General features: G+C 37.4%; 1 protein-coding gene across 1 annotated transcript in view; it reads left to right on the top strand.

The window, feature by feature from the left end:
* SLC39A12 (solute carrier family 39 member 12) overlaps nucleotides 1-16,530 on the top strand; it is a 61,033-nt gene that overhangs the window by 36,520 nt on the left and 7,983 nt on the right. The window contains exons 10-12 of the mRNA XM_024575836.3: nucleotides 517-583; nucleotides 4,291-4,449; nucleotides 6,059-6,246. Coding sequence (XP_024431604.2) covers nucleotides 517-583; nucleotides 4,291-4,449; nucleotides 6,059-6,246 — 414 coding nt within the window. The remainder of the gene's footprint in view (nucleotides 1-516; nucleotides 584-4,290; nucleotides 4,450-6,058; nucleotides 6,247-16,530) is intronic.

The raw sequence follows: 16,530 nt of genomic DNA on the forward strand, positions 1-16,530 counted from the left end.
TGATCTTCTTTCTTAACTGGCAAGACTCCTACTGACTGGTAAAGCAACAAAATCAGCACATTAGGCCACGGTGAATGAAAGGAGGTATGGTGTTGGCATGGGGTCTCCATCCACAGCACACGATCTGCCTAAAGCTCTGAAGATGAATTCTAGATCCACAATCAATAGAAGAGCCAAATTAGGTCAAGAATCAAGAATCTATTTTTTCTACAACTTTCGGCTTCCGTAAAGGCTTACATAATTTAGGAGTCTGAATTACAGCCGGCTCCTCCGCACTCCACGGGAGACTGATCTGCGTGAGCACTGTCTCCATCGGAGCGCAGGTAGTGCCCAAAGCTCATCTGCAACTCTCAGCCCCACCTTCTGTGCTTGTCTACGAAGTTTAGAAGTTCTAGCTTATGGTAGAGCATTAAAAATGTCTTTTAAAAGTCAATATAACTCTTCAGATGTTTCATTTTTCAACAAAAATGATGACCATTGCTTATCTTTTATCACTTATTTTTTAATTGACAATAGAAAGGCCCAGAAGACTCCCAGGCAGCCGAAATTCCTATAGGCAGTATGACAGCCCCCAACAGAAAATGTGAGTACCAACTGAAAACGACTAAATATTAAATGTACAAAGTGCCACAGAAACAGGTTATGTCTGCTTTAAAATAAATGTCATAAATTTCGTATTGGGTAAGCATTTCATTATTAAAATCTTTGCAATAGAATTTTTAATAAAGACTTACTCCCATCAGTCTTTCAAACATACCACCCATTAATATCAACTTTACTCCATTCTTTAAAAATGCTATTTTCCCCAATTCTTTAAAACTGATCTTCTAAAAACTTCAATTATTATAAACTCATATATGGTTATCAGAGCTCCTTTAAAATCATGCTTACGTGCATACAAGATGGTTGAACCTGTCACTGTGAAGTTTGAAGGCATTATTGGGTTTTTTTGTCATCTTCTATCATTACTCAAAATTGGTCACAAGTGTCTATCTCACTTGTCATATTGCCATTTAAGATGGTGGAGTTCAAATCAGTGGTACCTCATCATTCACACCTTATTCTATAGCTCATTTATTCATATAATTTTCAACCAACCTTTTCTATTTCTGAATTTAATTTACCAGTTTTGGATAGGAATTTATTTCTTTTTGCTTATACTTGGGAATAGTTCTTAAAGGGTTTATTTATTTATTTATTTGTGGTCAGTTTTGGTTTTCATCAGTTGCTCCTGAATCTTTTCCCCATTTTTCCCATGTACATTACCTTTTTGTGGTGCATGCTTCTCAGCGTTTTAATGTTAAGAAGCTACAATTAATTATTCCCATTCTATAATAATAAGTTATTGCCCAATAATAAAACAGCTACCATTTACTGAACAATTATTATATGCCAAGCACAATGCTAAAAACTAGATATGAATTATCTCATTTAATCTTCCTACAGCTTCGTGAAGTAAGAACAATTATTATTCAAATCATACAAGTAAAGAAACCAATTGTTAGAAAGGATGTCACTGCCTAAGATTACATAGCCAGTAAACCCCAGCATTGAGGAGCTAAGCAAATGCTAATGCATCAATGATTTCTTTGTGGCCATTCATTAATGCATGCATCCATGTGTGTTCTCACATTTTTGTCATTCGAGGCAGGTTTGAAGATGTGCCCTGTTTCAGGCACTGATACATGAGAGAATAAAAATAAAAATGGTCTTTGTCTCTAGTTTGCAGTGTGGTTGGGGGTATAAATGCTAATAAGAACAAGCGTGATTGTACCAATCACCATTCTAAATGTGTTGGATATATTAACTCCTGTAATTTATTTGATTTAAAATATGTAAGTACATAGTCTGTCCAACCAATTCTGCTTCCAGGACATTGATAGTACAATTTTTTCTTCTAAATCTTCAGTTCCAGGAGACATTTTAGAATGCCTGGCACTTAGTAGGCCTACAACAGACACTTTGTTTTTGTTTTTTAAAGAAAGCAAGAGGCAAGAAGGATCTGCTCAGTCAAATTAAGACCAAGGAGCAGATGCTAGATCAGGGAGTAATGATGGTCTTACTCAAATATTCTGTAGGCTTCATAGCTTTCCACTTCAGACACCAAGGTCGGCATACAGAAGGAATAGTGAACCAGCCCGAATTCAACTACTCAACTGCCCTTTTGCCAGGCACATACTGAATTAGCTTCAGATATTTGATTACTTGTCTCATATTACCTCATTGGTAGAGTTCAGCTTGTGTTTCAAAAGACAGGATGTGAAAATCCTATCCACAGTCTGATTTAAATAAACAAAAAGCCAAATGATATAAGGTCCAGCCCATGTTTCACCATGGAAAATCTCTGGGAACTCAGAAATGTGGAACTCTATAAGACTGCCAGCTACACTACATAGGGAAAGGTAAATATTAATGATAATTCTGTAATGAGTATATTAAGTTACCAGTGAACACTGTTTTACCTTCTGTTGAATAATTTTTAATTATTTTAAACAATATGCACAATGTGTTCCTTGTGGCTTACATGCCAAAACGTGTGTTTGCCTTGTGGCTTGTTACATGTCCATGATTTGACATTTAGAAACCCATAATGAAAGAAAATAAAATAACATAAAACAAAAATAGGCCACACTGTTTCTTAGTAGAATACAAATTGGGTAAAAAATTTCCATTTGAATATAAGCTATTAATATCAATACTACATGTGGACATGTGGAAATTATAACTTATTTGCATTCTGCAATATTGTACAATGTAATACTTGAAATTATTTCATTTTATTATACTTTCACAAAGAAGGGCTTTATTTCTGAAAAGTGGCAGGGACAGCTAAGCGACCTGGTAGGGTTATTAGATTCTGAAAGCTTCCAGGCAAAGCCAACAAGAACTCCCTGAATTCAATAATTTGATATGTAGTCTGTGTTTTTATGACTGTTGCCTAGAATCTTTTCATTTTTAATAAAAAATAAAATGAATTAGTAAACCACAAGAAGGATATAGGTCAGTCTCACAGTGACAGTTCTAAATTTTAGAAGCAAAATGCATGAGAAATCTTTGAAACATAATCAAAACAGCTATCTCCTGGATGAGAGTCGAGGCTGTGTCTTCCGATCACTCGACTGGAGTTATGTATTTCATGGTGTGGGGCGTGAAATGAGTCAGATTATGCCCCCCATATAAGACAGTAAACCATGCTATAACACAGTCCCCCTGCGATCTTAGACCGCATAACAGAAACCAGGAGGCAACCTGCTCCTATTTTTGAGTGTACAATTATTAGAATACTTTGTTCAACTCTACCAGTAACAACAGCTACAACTCAGACCTGTCACACAGTACAGAACAACTGAGTGGTTAATGAATTTAGACTACGCAGTTGATTTTAATGGCTTTTCTTATCAAATGGTATACCTAGGTTGTTTACTGTCAGAATAAATGTTATTTCCGAAATGCCTTTTGTATAGTCATTCAACTCCATAATTGGTCACGTGAACATACAAGCTTAAGTTTTTGAAAACAGAAATTCTGTATGTTAAAAACTGGACCCAGTTATGATCTAAATTATTTCATTAAGCCCATTACTGTCTAAATAGTTCATTGACTCTTCACTGATCAGGTCATGTATATTGTATAATAGAATCCCATGAAAAAGCTTCTCCTTATTTTGTTCAATATCTAGCTGGTCTGGTACTAAAAGTTATTTTCAGAAAGATAAGAACATTAACTAATTGTTCCAAAGCTAACTTTGGGATCAGCAGAGTTGGAAGTGGCTATGTCGAGGTCCCACCTGGCCCGTGAATTAGGCACTTCGTCAGGGGGATGAGCAACAACCAGGCACAGACTAGCGGAGAGTGTGCCTGCAGGTTGACACTAGGGACAGCCTGGCTCAAAGGGGACTGTTTTTTTTTATAAATAGGCTCCATTTTAATACAGGGAAGATATTAAATTATTTTAAAATGCTGTACAAAGGTCATTGCTGGTATTTTGGGAGGTTATAACAATACAATTTTTATTTTCCTTTTTTTTTTTTTGGCACAGCTCGGCAAGGTGATAAAATAGTGAATGCCAAGCACAATTTATCTCATTATTAGTCAGATCCATTAAAAAAACAGGGACCATATGTCCAAGCATATCGGTCACCATATTTGCCTCTCCAGTCCTGCAGTGGGGTTACTTAATCTAAAGCACTTTAAGAATGTCAAAGGTGGATGAGGAGGTTGGTCCGGTTTGAAGGGTTCCATGAAATAGTGCTCTGTCCATGCTTCTCATGCCTTTATTTAATTGTTTTAGGCAAACCCGTTAGCTTGCTAGCAATCATGGTGCTGGTTGGGGACAGCCTGCATAACTTTGCAGATGGCCTTGTCATAGGGGCAGCCTTCTCGTCTTCATCTGAGTCTGGAGTAACCACGACAGTTGCTATCTTGTGTCATGAGATCCCACATGAAATGGGTGAGTCTGAGAGTAGAACCACTGTTTTCTGCTTGTTGAGAAAATCATATCTTCTAGCTATGGTTTCCTAGGCTTCCTTTTCTAAAATATGATAAAAAGATGAATATGTTTCTTCCATAGTTTATTTTAAAAAGCAGAAGAGAACTAGCAAAAATTACTTTACCTTGGGATAAAATTTGACTGGACTGTTATATTTCCCAGGGCCAGAAGTGACTCTTTGTATTCTGGAGAATTCTATATCGGAGAAAGCCATTAGAGAAACTTCCTTTTAAAGAACTTTGGCAAGAACTTTAAAATCTGCATAGTGAATGTGGGAAAAACATTAAGAGGGGAATTTTACCCGTTATGTCAGCAAACAGGTCAATGAGATAAACTAACATTTAAATTAAAGCCATACCATGGTTTCATCAAGCGGATTTGTGCAAGATATCCAAAGCCAACTGTAAAATTGATACGACAGGCATTTGGTAGCAGATGCACATAAGACTCTTTATCTGGATGATCTTAATAGCCCTGTAATTCAAATCCTGCCTCCCAGAAATCAAGATGAGATAGAATATACATTAATGAAACAGACCCAGAAATAGTAGAGGCTGGCCCCAGGCACGCATGTACCCTAGAGAGGGCTTTGGCTATTTCTCTTTCTGCTCTCATTTCAGACCTTCAGAGGACAAGGTTGGCCCCCCAAGAGGGCCAACCTTGTCCTCTGTCTTTAGTGTCTATTATCAGAAGTCCTATAGTAAACTCATCCTTGACCCATCCTTATCGAAGCAGTTTATCAAAGTCCTTCCTGAATCCCTTGAAATGTGCCTAGTTTGGGTGCCCTATCCTACGGTCCTATTTTAAGCTACTATAGTAAATCCTCAGAGGAGTGGGACCATCTGTGGCAGGCCAGCCAAGATGTGTTAAGGTCTGTTCATAGACCAGTTACACAATGGAACTAGGAAACTCAGTCCCCAGGCTGTCTTTTTTGAATTTCAGCCTCATCTCAATCCCCAAAACTAAGAAATAGAGGTTCTCAGATTAATAGGCCATTCTTCTCTTGGAGGAAAGCAGAGAATGTGATGTTTTCAAATCATTTAGATCTTAATACATTTTCTAAGGGAAAATTTTGTTTTCCTACTCAACTTTGGCAATGATCATAAAATCTCACATTAAGTAGTTTTCTTTTCCCAAAGCAGTTCCTATAAGTAAATAATGAAAGCCCACATCACGTTTACTACCTTGTGATTTTGTTTGGCAAGTTTTCAGGGAAAAAGATTCAGAAATCCTGGGACAGTAAATGCTTTATTTTGCATTTATCTAACCTGAAAATGCCACAGAACCACAGGACATCAGAAACTAAAGAGTATGTCACAGTTCTCTGTGTATGCTATCTTTGGGAGCAGTAAAAGAAATAGAACTCTTGAAATGTAACTTCTTAATTGCACAGTGAATTAGCTATGAATCCTAGAGAAATATAGGGAAAGGGTTTCTAACCTGACCTTTCAGCTTTACTTATAAAATTGATCCCAGTTGTGGACATTCGAAATGACCTAATAGCATGTTACTCTACCAAAGCCATCATCAGTTAATTGATAGTTATATTTTCTCTTTCTTTAAATTTCAGGAGACTTTGCTGTGCTGCTAAGCTCTGGACTTCCTATTAAAATTGCCATCTTGATGAATTTTATAAGTGCTCTAACTGCCTTCATAGGACTGTACATTGGCCTCTCGGTATCAACTGATCCTTGTGTTCAAAACTGGATCTTGACAGTTACTGCTGGGATGTTCTTATATTTATCCTTGGTGGAAATGGTAAGCTTTGTGGCTTTTCCATTTTCTTCTTCTAAGCACTGAAAATGTAAAACAGAAAAAAAGCATTAAAATGGAAGGATGGATGGGGAGAAGAAAAGGACAATATAGATAACAATATAAAAGATTAAAGATATAAAAGATTTAAAAGATTTAAAAGATTAAAGATTAATAAAGATTTAATCTTTATTAATATAAAGATTAAAGGGTAATAAAGGTAACAATATAAAAGATTAAAGATACAAACATTCTGTGTAATCCAAGAAAGGAAGTTACAGGAAGAACAAATAGAATTTGAGACACAGAAAATATTGACATTCTTTTAGTGAACTGCAGTGGAATGAATGAAACCTTTATAATAGCCAAAAAGTGATCATCAGTTGATTCCGTTCTGGCTTTGTATCTGTATATGATGCCTATACCTCTAGATAAAAAAATAACAAGTTTGGTTAAACAGCTAGCTATTTTGTTTATACACTGGAAATTTGTTCAACCAAATTTGTAATTGCATTAAGTAGCTGTTTGACTTAATTAACCAACCGTATTTTCAAAAATAATTATTTTATCTTTAAGCTGTAATTGCCAGATGGTTATCACATGGTGAAATAAGATTGTTATAGTATGTGGTCTTTAGAATTGCAACCTATATGCCCTAAAGGGATCCTTGCTCACACCAATGGCAATTCAGTCACCAGGTCTCCTCCTGTATAATCTTATGAAAAAATTAAACCTGGGAAATTTTACATTTTTTTGCCTTCTAAATTCTGGTCTTCATCAGATAAGCCAGTCTCTTTTAAGGTCATTTTCTATTAAACTTGTTTACAACTTAAGTATCTTAAGGTGAAAGTAATAAAGATAATCCCTTCTCATGACTTGGAATAAGGTAAATAAAAATAGCATCAATTACCAAAAGAAATATTTAACACTGAGAAGCAATAGAAAACCAACTTGAGTGAAGGTAAAATAAACAAGCTTGAAGATACTATATGGAACAGGACCACTGGGATGGACTAATGGTGTGGCAGAATCCAGGTACTGTCCTAGAAGTAAATAAAATGTTTCATGAGGAAAAAACATCTAGAAGCCAGGAACCTGTGCTGATAGAATTAGAATAATACTGCATTCTTGAAGTAAAATTCAATAAAGGAACACTTCAAGGGAACACCAGCATTTTAAATTCCTTTGTAAACGTTTCTGCCTTTCTGGTTGTTTTTCTTTAAATTGTTTTTTTAATTTATTGATTTAAGAGAGAGAGAGGAAGGAGAGAGAGAGACAAGCAGACATCAATTTCTGGTCCTACCTCTTTATGCATTAATTGGCTGATTCTTGCATGTGCCCTGACCGGGAGTTGAATCCCCACAACTTTGGCATATAGGGATGATGCTCTAACCAACTGAGCTATTTGTCCAGTGCCTGGTTGTTTTTCTTAGTTCTCATAAGATGCAAATAGGTGAGTAAACACCAAAATGTACTTCCGTGTTTACACATGTTCTTACATGTTATTTATGACACTCAGGAAAGTTCCTGATCTTGATGGCGAAGATAGCTGAAACTGGGGCAGATTTTACCCCCTCCCTTTCCTGAGCCCAAAGCCCCAACCCTGAGCCCAACCCCCCCACCCAACCCTTGGATCCTTCCAGTTTGAGAAATCTGGATTTCTAGCCTTTTGTCCCTTCAAAAGCATACTGTCCACCCATCCTTGAACGTTGAGAGGTACCTTTTGTTTACAGTGTCTCTGTGTAAGTCCTCACATTCACTCTTGAACCTCCTGATTTTCAGCTTTCTCATTTCTCTTCATGAGTCAGTTGGGAGCAGTTGCTGTATTCTTTTGAAGTTCACTTATTTATTTATTTTTTACACAGTCTGAATCTCTCTCTCTTCAGGTATGATGGATGTGCATGTATGTAATCGATTCTTTTTCTTTGTTAGGGAGACTACTCTCCCAGCATTGGCCTGAGAAGCTTGTTAAGAGCCATTTGTCATGTAGAAACCTGAACTAGATATATCATTTTGTCCTCAATGTTTCTCCTCCTGGTTTTGTAAGGGTAAGACACTGCTTGTAAGAAAGCAGTATGTCTGGTATCCTGTGAGACTCCAACTAAAATAAATCTTGACCTTATTGAAAATTACTATTGGTCCGGGAAAAAGCAGCATTCTGGCAAAAAGACAGAAAATAAAATACTCCGAGTTTCCTGGGGCTACTTCCTAAAATCCAGGTCGTCTGCTCTCACGGCCTTTTGCGTAACTTCTAAACAAATTCGGCTCTTTCACACAGCAGCAAATTTAACTGTTGCTGTTCTCTGGGGCTGTGCCAAAGAAAATAGGCTTTTGCATTTAAAGGAAAGAAAACAAGGTTTCATGACTCTGTAAATAGCATAGAAAATAAATGACAACAATGAAAGGGTAACGGGGAACACTTTCATACATGGGTTATTTACTAAACCCTGGAAATTTACCAGCAGGGTTAATGTGGAAAGATTAGCTGGAATTTTGCTTCCCTTGTTTGTTTCAAAGAAATTGGGTGTGTTATTTCAAAGTCCTACATGAAAAAGAACTAGGGGCAAAAATGAGACCATTAGCAATGAAATCAACAAGGAAGAAAGTCTTCTGGAAATCTGCCAAAGTGGTATTGCCTTATCCAAGCACACTAACTCCCAGTTGCATTGGATGGGTTCTAAAGAAAGTTAAGAATGAACGTAGCTCTGGGTGGCCAAAGGAAATTCATTCTTTTTATAAAGATCACTGTCCTAGACTGGATTTTCTCTAAGCAGAAGCTGAGACAAAGGCTTGAGTGAAGGTAATTCATTTGGGAGGTGATCCCAGGTAGCAGGACTGAGGGCAGATCAGGTAAAACAGAGAAGGATAAAAAGTCAATAAAGCAACGTGTTTTGCCCTGGTTGGTGTGGCTCACTGAATTGAGTGCCTGCCTGCAAACCAAAAGGTCACTGGCTCAATTCCCAGTTAGGGCACATGCCTGGGTTGTGGGCCAGGTCCCCAGTAAGGGGTGTGAGACAGGTAACCACACATTGCTGTCTCTCTCCCCCTCTTTCTCCCTCCCTTCCTCTCTCTCTAAAAATAAATTTAAAAAAATTTTTAAGTTAAAAAAACAATGTGTTTTTATTAAATTGACCACCACTCTGGGGGAATCCATAACATAGGACCTTCTGAGGGGGCTCCTGTCCCCATTATTCAAAGCTGGCCCCCCAAGCATTATTTCCCATACTCTCAGGTTATACATGCTTGAGTGCCAAGGGAGTTCCCATGGTGATTCTATGCCATGACGTCAGAGAAGCCCAGGGCAGGAGAGAGAGGAATGCAGTGTGGGCCTGAAGCAACGCTCTATACAACACCTTCTTGGAACTGGTCTCTGCAAATGTGGCTAAGGTAAGAGATGGGGCTGAGAAAATACAAAATAGCATGAGAGTGAGGTCCATTAACAGGTGACCCCTTCCAGCACTCAAATATGCACATGTTCTCATTTACTTGTAAGTCCCATCCATCATGGTGGCAGTCCGGCAAAACTCCACAAAGACTTAATACAAAATAGCGGAACCAGCTCCACACCCTGACAGTCTTGAGGCCATATTTGCTATTCATCAGCCCTCTCCTGTAGCACCCAATCTTGATTCTCCTCATCGGCATGCACCACTTTGGCTGACCTGGATTTCTTTCTGCATAAAGCAACTTAGGCTTCACAGAGAGATCTGCTGTACCTTGTCAGGCCATGTTTCCTGTGGTTGCCTGGTAACCATTGTCAATAGGCATGGAAGCACCAAGAGATGCTTCAAGGAATGCCAAGGCTTCTGGATATGTTCCTTGCTTACTGCGTCATGTAGCAATAACCCTAACTCCCATGGTAACCAGTGACAATTATTCCTACTAATATCGTGCCTTTTCTCTACTGGTCAATTCATTGGTATCAGGAGCTCAAGTGACCAGGTGGTAGTAACAGCTTCAAGTTCAGTGGAAATATTCTCTGGTGTATTCTCTTCAAGAAAAATGTGGCCTGATAGCGCTAAAGTTTGCATGAACAGGAAGCACAAATTCCACAAGTAAAAAACTGGCATTGATTGATGACCATGATTTTCTCTATTATTTATGTTCTTATCTCTTATTTCCTTCCTTTTATTCACTTTGTATTTAATTTTCTGTTTATTTTTTTTTCTTTCTTTTTTTTTTTTAAATTTATTTATTGTTATTTAATTACAGTTGTATGCCTTTTCCCCCATCCCTTCACCCCACCCCAGGTGAACCCACTTCCCTCCCCCCTCTCCACCCTCCCCCTTGGATTTGTTCATGTGTCCTTTATAGTAGTTCCTGTAATCCCCTCTACCCACCGTCCCCGCCCCCACCCCCCACCCCCGCCCTTGCTATTGTTACATTGTTCTTAACTTCAATGTCTCTGGTTATATTTTGTTTGCTTTTTCCTTCTATTGCTTATGTTCCAGTTAAAGGTGAGATCATATGGTATTTGTCCCTCACTTCCTGGCTTATTTCACTTAGCATAATGCTCTCCAGTTTCATCCATGCTGTTGCAAAGGGTATAAGCTCCTTCTTTCTCTCTGCTGCGTAGAATTCCATTGTGTAAATATACCATAGTTTTTGGATCCACTCGTTTGCTGATGGGCATAATTTTCTGTTTATTTTTTGCTTTATGTGGTAGGATGATATATCATTGACTTTAAATCTTTCTTCTTTTCTAATCTAAGGATTTAAAATTCCCTCTAGAACTGCTTTAGCTGAGTCCCATATATTTTAATATGTTGTGTTTTCAATACTGACTATTTTGGAGTGTTTTTAATTTTCTGTGTAATTTTTTGAGCCACATGTTATATAGAAATATGTCGCTTAATTTCTCAATATTTAGAACTTTTCTAAATATCTTTTTGCTTAATTTCTTCATAGTCAGAGAATATACTTTAATTCCTTCATAGTCAGAGAATATACTTTATCTTTAGTTTTGAAATGTTTGCGACTTGTTCTCTGGCCCAGCATATGGTCTACCCCGGTGAGTGGCCCTGTGTGTTGGGAAAGTACATGAGTGGAGTGTGTTGGCGGTGGGATTCTGTGAATGTCAGGCTGGTCGATCGTGTTATTCATATTTTCAAATTCTGCACTAATTTTTTCCTTCACTTGTTCTGGTAATAATTATTGAGGAAGTTATGTTAAAATATAAACCTATATTCGTGATTTGTGTATTTTGTTCTTTCCATTTTGCTTCAGGTGCTTGAATTTCTGTTATTAAATGCATGCATATTTAGGGTTGTTATGTCCTCTGATGGATGGGTACTTTTATCATGCTGAAAGACTGCTCTTTATCTTGGGTACACCTCCTTGTCTTGAAGCCTTCTTTGCCTGGTGTTAATATACTCACATCTGCTTTCCTGCTCACTGTTTGCACAGGATGTCTTCTCCATCCTTTTATCTTCCACCTGTCTGTGGAAGTAAGTGGTGGTGCCTTGACAGAATGTTTGAACTGGCATTGAACAGAAGTGTGTCTCATACAATTAGTAATCCCTATGATGGGCAGGTTGATATCCATTTATCTTGTTTTTCCACTTTCTCTTAATTATATTTGAAACCAGATCTATCGGTTTGCTGTCTTTTACATAGTCCCAAGTTGGCTACAAAGATTTCATGAGATGTGTTCTCTCTATAATGACACACCCCGCACCCAAAGATATACTTGTCCTAAGCTTGGGAACCCGGGGCAACCTTATCTTCCACGTCAACAGGGACCTTGCAGATGTGATTAAGATTTAGGACCTTGAGATGGGGAGATTATCCTGGATTGTCTGTGTTCCCAATCTAATCACATGATTCCTTAAAACTGGAAAGCCTTCTCCAGGAGGTCAGAGAAGGAGATGTGATAACAGAAGTAGGGTCAGAGAGATTTGCCATTGCAGACTTTAAAGATGGAGGCAGGGGTCCGGGAGGCAAGAAATTCGGGCAACCTCTAGGAGCTGCAGGAAAACCTCTAGGAAAATGCAAGGAAACAGATTCTCTCCAGGGTTCCAGAATGGAGAGCAGACCTTCTGACACACTCACTTTAGCATGGTGACCCAGAAAGCTACATGTGTATGGTTTTAAGCCGCCAGGGCTGTGGTGATTTGTTAACGGCAGCACAGAGGATGAATATATATCCCTGTGCTACTTACTAACCTTGATTTAGATGCACCTAGGAACAGAGGCAGCTATGCAGGAGCATCTTATTCTGAGAATCAAAGTTCCTTGTAAGAAAATTCTCAGACTGAAAGTCAAGAGGATTTTTCAGCTCTGCCTTCTTTAACTTTTTCAGGTAGGAGAAAAAGACAAGCTCTGAAAGCATTGTTTTCTTCAAGAGTTTGGTAAGAGAGACTTTATCTTTAACAAATGTGATTTATGGCTTAAAGAAGAAATTAATTTATTAAAAATATAAGTAGGTTATGCCAAGAAAAAGTTTATTTTGGATCTGAAACAAGTTTCGGACCTTTAGGCAATATTCCTAAAGTCTTAGACCCTGCGAAACTGTTTCCATAGCAACGGGCCCATAGAAACTTCAAGGAGCTATCACTATGAATGTAACTGAGGATGTCCCTAGAATTGGGGGAACAGGACCAGTATGTTAATAACACTCAAGCTGACAGTGGAGGAGATGTAACTCAGAGAGGTAGGTAATGGGGAAGAAAGTGCCTCACTAATTCAGGCAGAACAAAATAAAACAACCCCAAATTCAGGTGCCCCTCTGGTATATCAAGGCAGATTACGTAGTTACGAATATTATTTCCTGCCTCCACCACCACATAGTTCTCCCAATGCCTTCCCCCTTCCCGCTGCACATTTTTCTGGGGTTACTCTTTCAAAAATTCTGTTCCTTATCAAGACTGTTACTAATGTTCCTTCAATCATGATTTCACTTACACAATACAAGGGGCAGAATCAGCAAGATTGAAGGACAGTCACTTAGAGAAATTTGCTTATCTACCCTCCTCTGGGAAATGTCTCCTGGCAGAATCTTAGCCAGACTTTGCCTGGAGCATTTTTCAATTTCTAGATAATTTTTCTTGTACAAAAGGGTAGAGAGTATTTTGAATTTAAACTTAAGATCCTTTGCTTTTAAAATATACCCAAACACACAGAAATAAGATTTGAATATTAAGCCCAGTCAATAGGTAGGATTATCAATAGTCTAGATAAAAAGTATGTATTGGTTTCTCTCTAATTATTTTAGTTCAGTGAATATAACAGTTTCAAGATAGGGAACTGGGTGAAGAGAACATAAATTGATTGACAAAACTGCTACCTTTCTGGTTAGGCTTCACCTTGTAATCACCTGACTGTAAAATTAAACTAAAATAGAATCTATACTTTTAGGATATTGTTCCTATTCCTTCCTCCACATTATTTATTTTATCTTCTAATTTATTGTTTGATTGAGTTTTTCCTTCTCAGAGAAATCTAGATAAATCCAATGCAATTCAGCCAATAATCTATAATCACCAAGTTGGCTCTGGTAAACGAGTCCTTTCTCCATGCAGAAAACTGGTAAGCCATCATTTCTTTGTAGTTTGGCAATACCTAGGTGTAATGCCCTTTAAACGATATCCATCCATAGAAAGGGGATATTTCTCTGAAAAATACATGTAAAATGACCTCGATATATGTATTTGCTTTCAACATACATCATATCTAAAAATCAGTGAATGAACCTGACACCATTTCAAATAATCTTGCTGTGAAAAAAAAAATGGCAAGCATCTAAAAACCATTTCAGGCAGCAAAATTAATATAATTTAACATTCACAATTATTTCTTCACAGGAGCAAGAAGGGCGAACCATTCTTACCAACAACTTTGAAAGATTTCTGTTCTTTCTCTAAAAACTGACCAACAGAAACGTTTGTATTTTCCTGCTACTTATGTCTTTTCCTTGTAGCCAGTCTCCTAAATCACTTGTGTGTGTACACACACACACACACACACTCACACACACACACATCTTCTAAGTAATCCGTTTCCCAGGAAAATGTTAAAGGTGCCGATGGCTCTCTTTGCTAAGCTAAACAAGTAAAAACTTTTCTAATTGAATTGCTTTACCCCAGGAAAAAATAGTGAGGTGAAATGCTAGGTCCAGGTGAAAAGCAGGCGATGTTTTTGTCGCTCCTAATTGTGAATGACAGTGATGTGGTCTTTGTCTTGTAGCTCAGTTTTCAAAAAAGAAAATTTCATTTATTTTCTGCTGCAAACTTCTTCATGAATTTCTTTGGGAAGATGCCGTTGAGAATTTAGAAGTCTATAATATCATGTATTTGAATATTTAACAAAATATCTAATAATGAATTTTAATATATAACTTTAAAATAAGCCTCTCATTTGGCAAGTCCAGGTACATGGAGAGCTGTGGTCTTTGCTGTCTTGCTTGATAAGAAAAATCGAGAAGGCTGTATTAAGTTGTTCTGTGAACTCAACTCCTAATTTAAAAAGGCCTACATTCAAAATAGGCCCTACCTATGTCCAGGAGTAAGTCTCCCAATTTCAGGATATTGTTGAGTTATTACCTCAATCTATGTAAAAGTCTTACCGTTAATAATAAAATATGATAACCAGAAGGAAACACTCTAACATCCCCCTTTACATGGCTGTCAAAAGGAATAACCATGGTGTGTGTAAAAATTCTCTCCCCCTCACCTTTGCATGTAGATGTCCAGTAATACCAGCACCATTTATTGAAAAGACTATTTTTGTTCTATGATTACTTTTGCCCCTTTGTCAAAGATCTGCTGATTATACTTTTGTGGGTCATTTCTGGTCTCTCTATTCTGTCACAACGATATGTTTGTCCCTTCACAGTAGCACACTGCCGGTTACTGTAGCTTTACAGTGAGTCTTGAAGTTGAGTAGTGTCAATCTTCCAATGTTTTTCTTCTTCAACATTATGTTGGCTATTCTGGGTCTTTTGCATCTCTGTGTAAACTTTAGAACCAGTTTTTTAACATCCATAGAAAAATTTGTAGGATTTGGCTCAGCATTGTTTGAATCTATGGAAAAACTGACATCTTGACAATATTGAGTCATATCCATGAACGTGGAAATTCCCTCCATTTATTTAGTTTTTCCTTGATAGCGTTCATTAGAGTCTTGTAGTCTTCCTCATATAGATCTTATGCTCATTTTGTTGGATTTATAGCTAAGTATTTAACTTTTGTGGCTAATGTAAATAGTAATGTGTTTGATTTAAATTTTACTTGTTCAGTCCTGCTACATAGAAAAGCAACTGACTTTTGTATATTAATCTCTTATCCTGCAACCTTGATATAAGCATTTATTAGTTCCAGGAGCTTTTTTGTTGATGCTTTTGGATTTTCTACATAGATGATCATGTCAACTGCAAGTAAAGATAGTTTCATTCCTTTCCCAGACTGTATACCTTTTATTTCCTTTTCTCCTCTTTTGATTATTTTCTTCTGTATTCTTTTCCCCTCCCTTCGCCTCCCCTCCCTTGGTCTTTCCTTTCCCTTTCCCCTTTTTCCTTCCCTTCCCTTCTCTTTTCTTCCCTCCCCTCCCCTTCCCTCCCCTTCCCTTCCCTTTCCTTCCCTTCCGTTCTTTCCCTTCTTCTCCATGAATCTGAGGACATTTCTCTCTATCCCTAGTTTTCTGCGAGGTTTTATCATGATATGTATTGGATTTTGTCAATGCTTTTTACACATTTATTGATATGATTATGTGATTTTTCCTTCTTTAGCTTGTTGGTGTCGTAGTGTAGATTATACTAAGTGATGTTTAAATGTTGAATCAGCCTTGTATACCTGCCGTAAATCCCACTTGGTTGGGCTGTATAACTTTTATACATTTTTGTAATGCAATGTGCTACGTTTTTGAATTCTGTTCATGAGAGAGGTTGGTCTGTAGTTTTCTTTTCTTGTACTGTCTTTGTCTAGTTTTAGTATTCAGACAAAGCTGGCCTCATAGAATGTATTAAAGAGTCGGAAAGTATTTCCTCTGATTCTGTTTTCTGAAAGATTGTAGAAAATTGGCGTAAATTCTTCCTTAAATGTTTGGTAGAATTTACTGGTGAATACATCTGTGCCTGCTGCTATCTGTTTTGAAAGGTTATTAAATTTATTTTATAGATATAGGCCTATTCAGATTGTCTACTTGTTCTTCTGTGAGATTTGGCAGATCGTGTCTTTTAAAGAACTGGTGCATTTTATCCGGGTTATGAAACTTGTGATAGTAAATTTGAGTGGTTTATAACTGTTTTTTTATTATGTTTTATTTTCCATGGAATTTATAATGATGTCTCTGCTT

The sequence above is a fragment of the Desmodus rotundus genome, chromosome 4 (assembly GCF_022682495.2).
Source record: "Desmodus rotundus isolate HL8 chromosome 4, HLdesRot8A.1, whole genome shotgun sequence".
Taxonomy (NCBI): domain Eukaryota; kingdom Metazoa; phylum Chordata; class Mammalia; order Chiroptera; family Phyllostomidae; genus Desmodus; species Desmodus rotundus.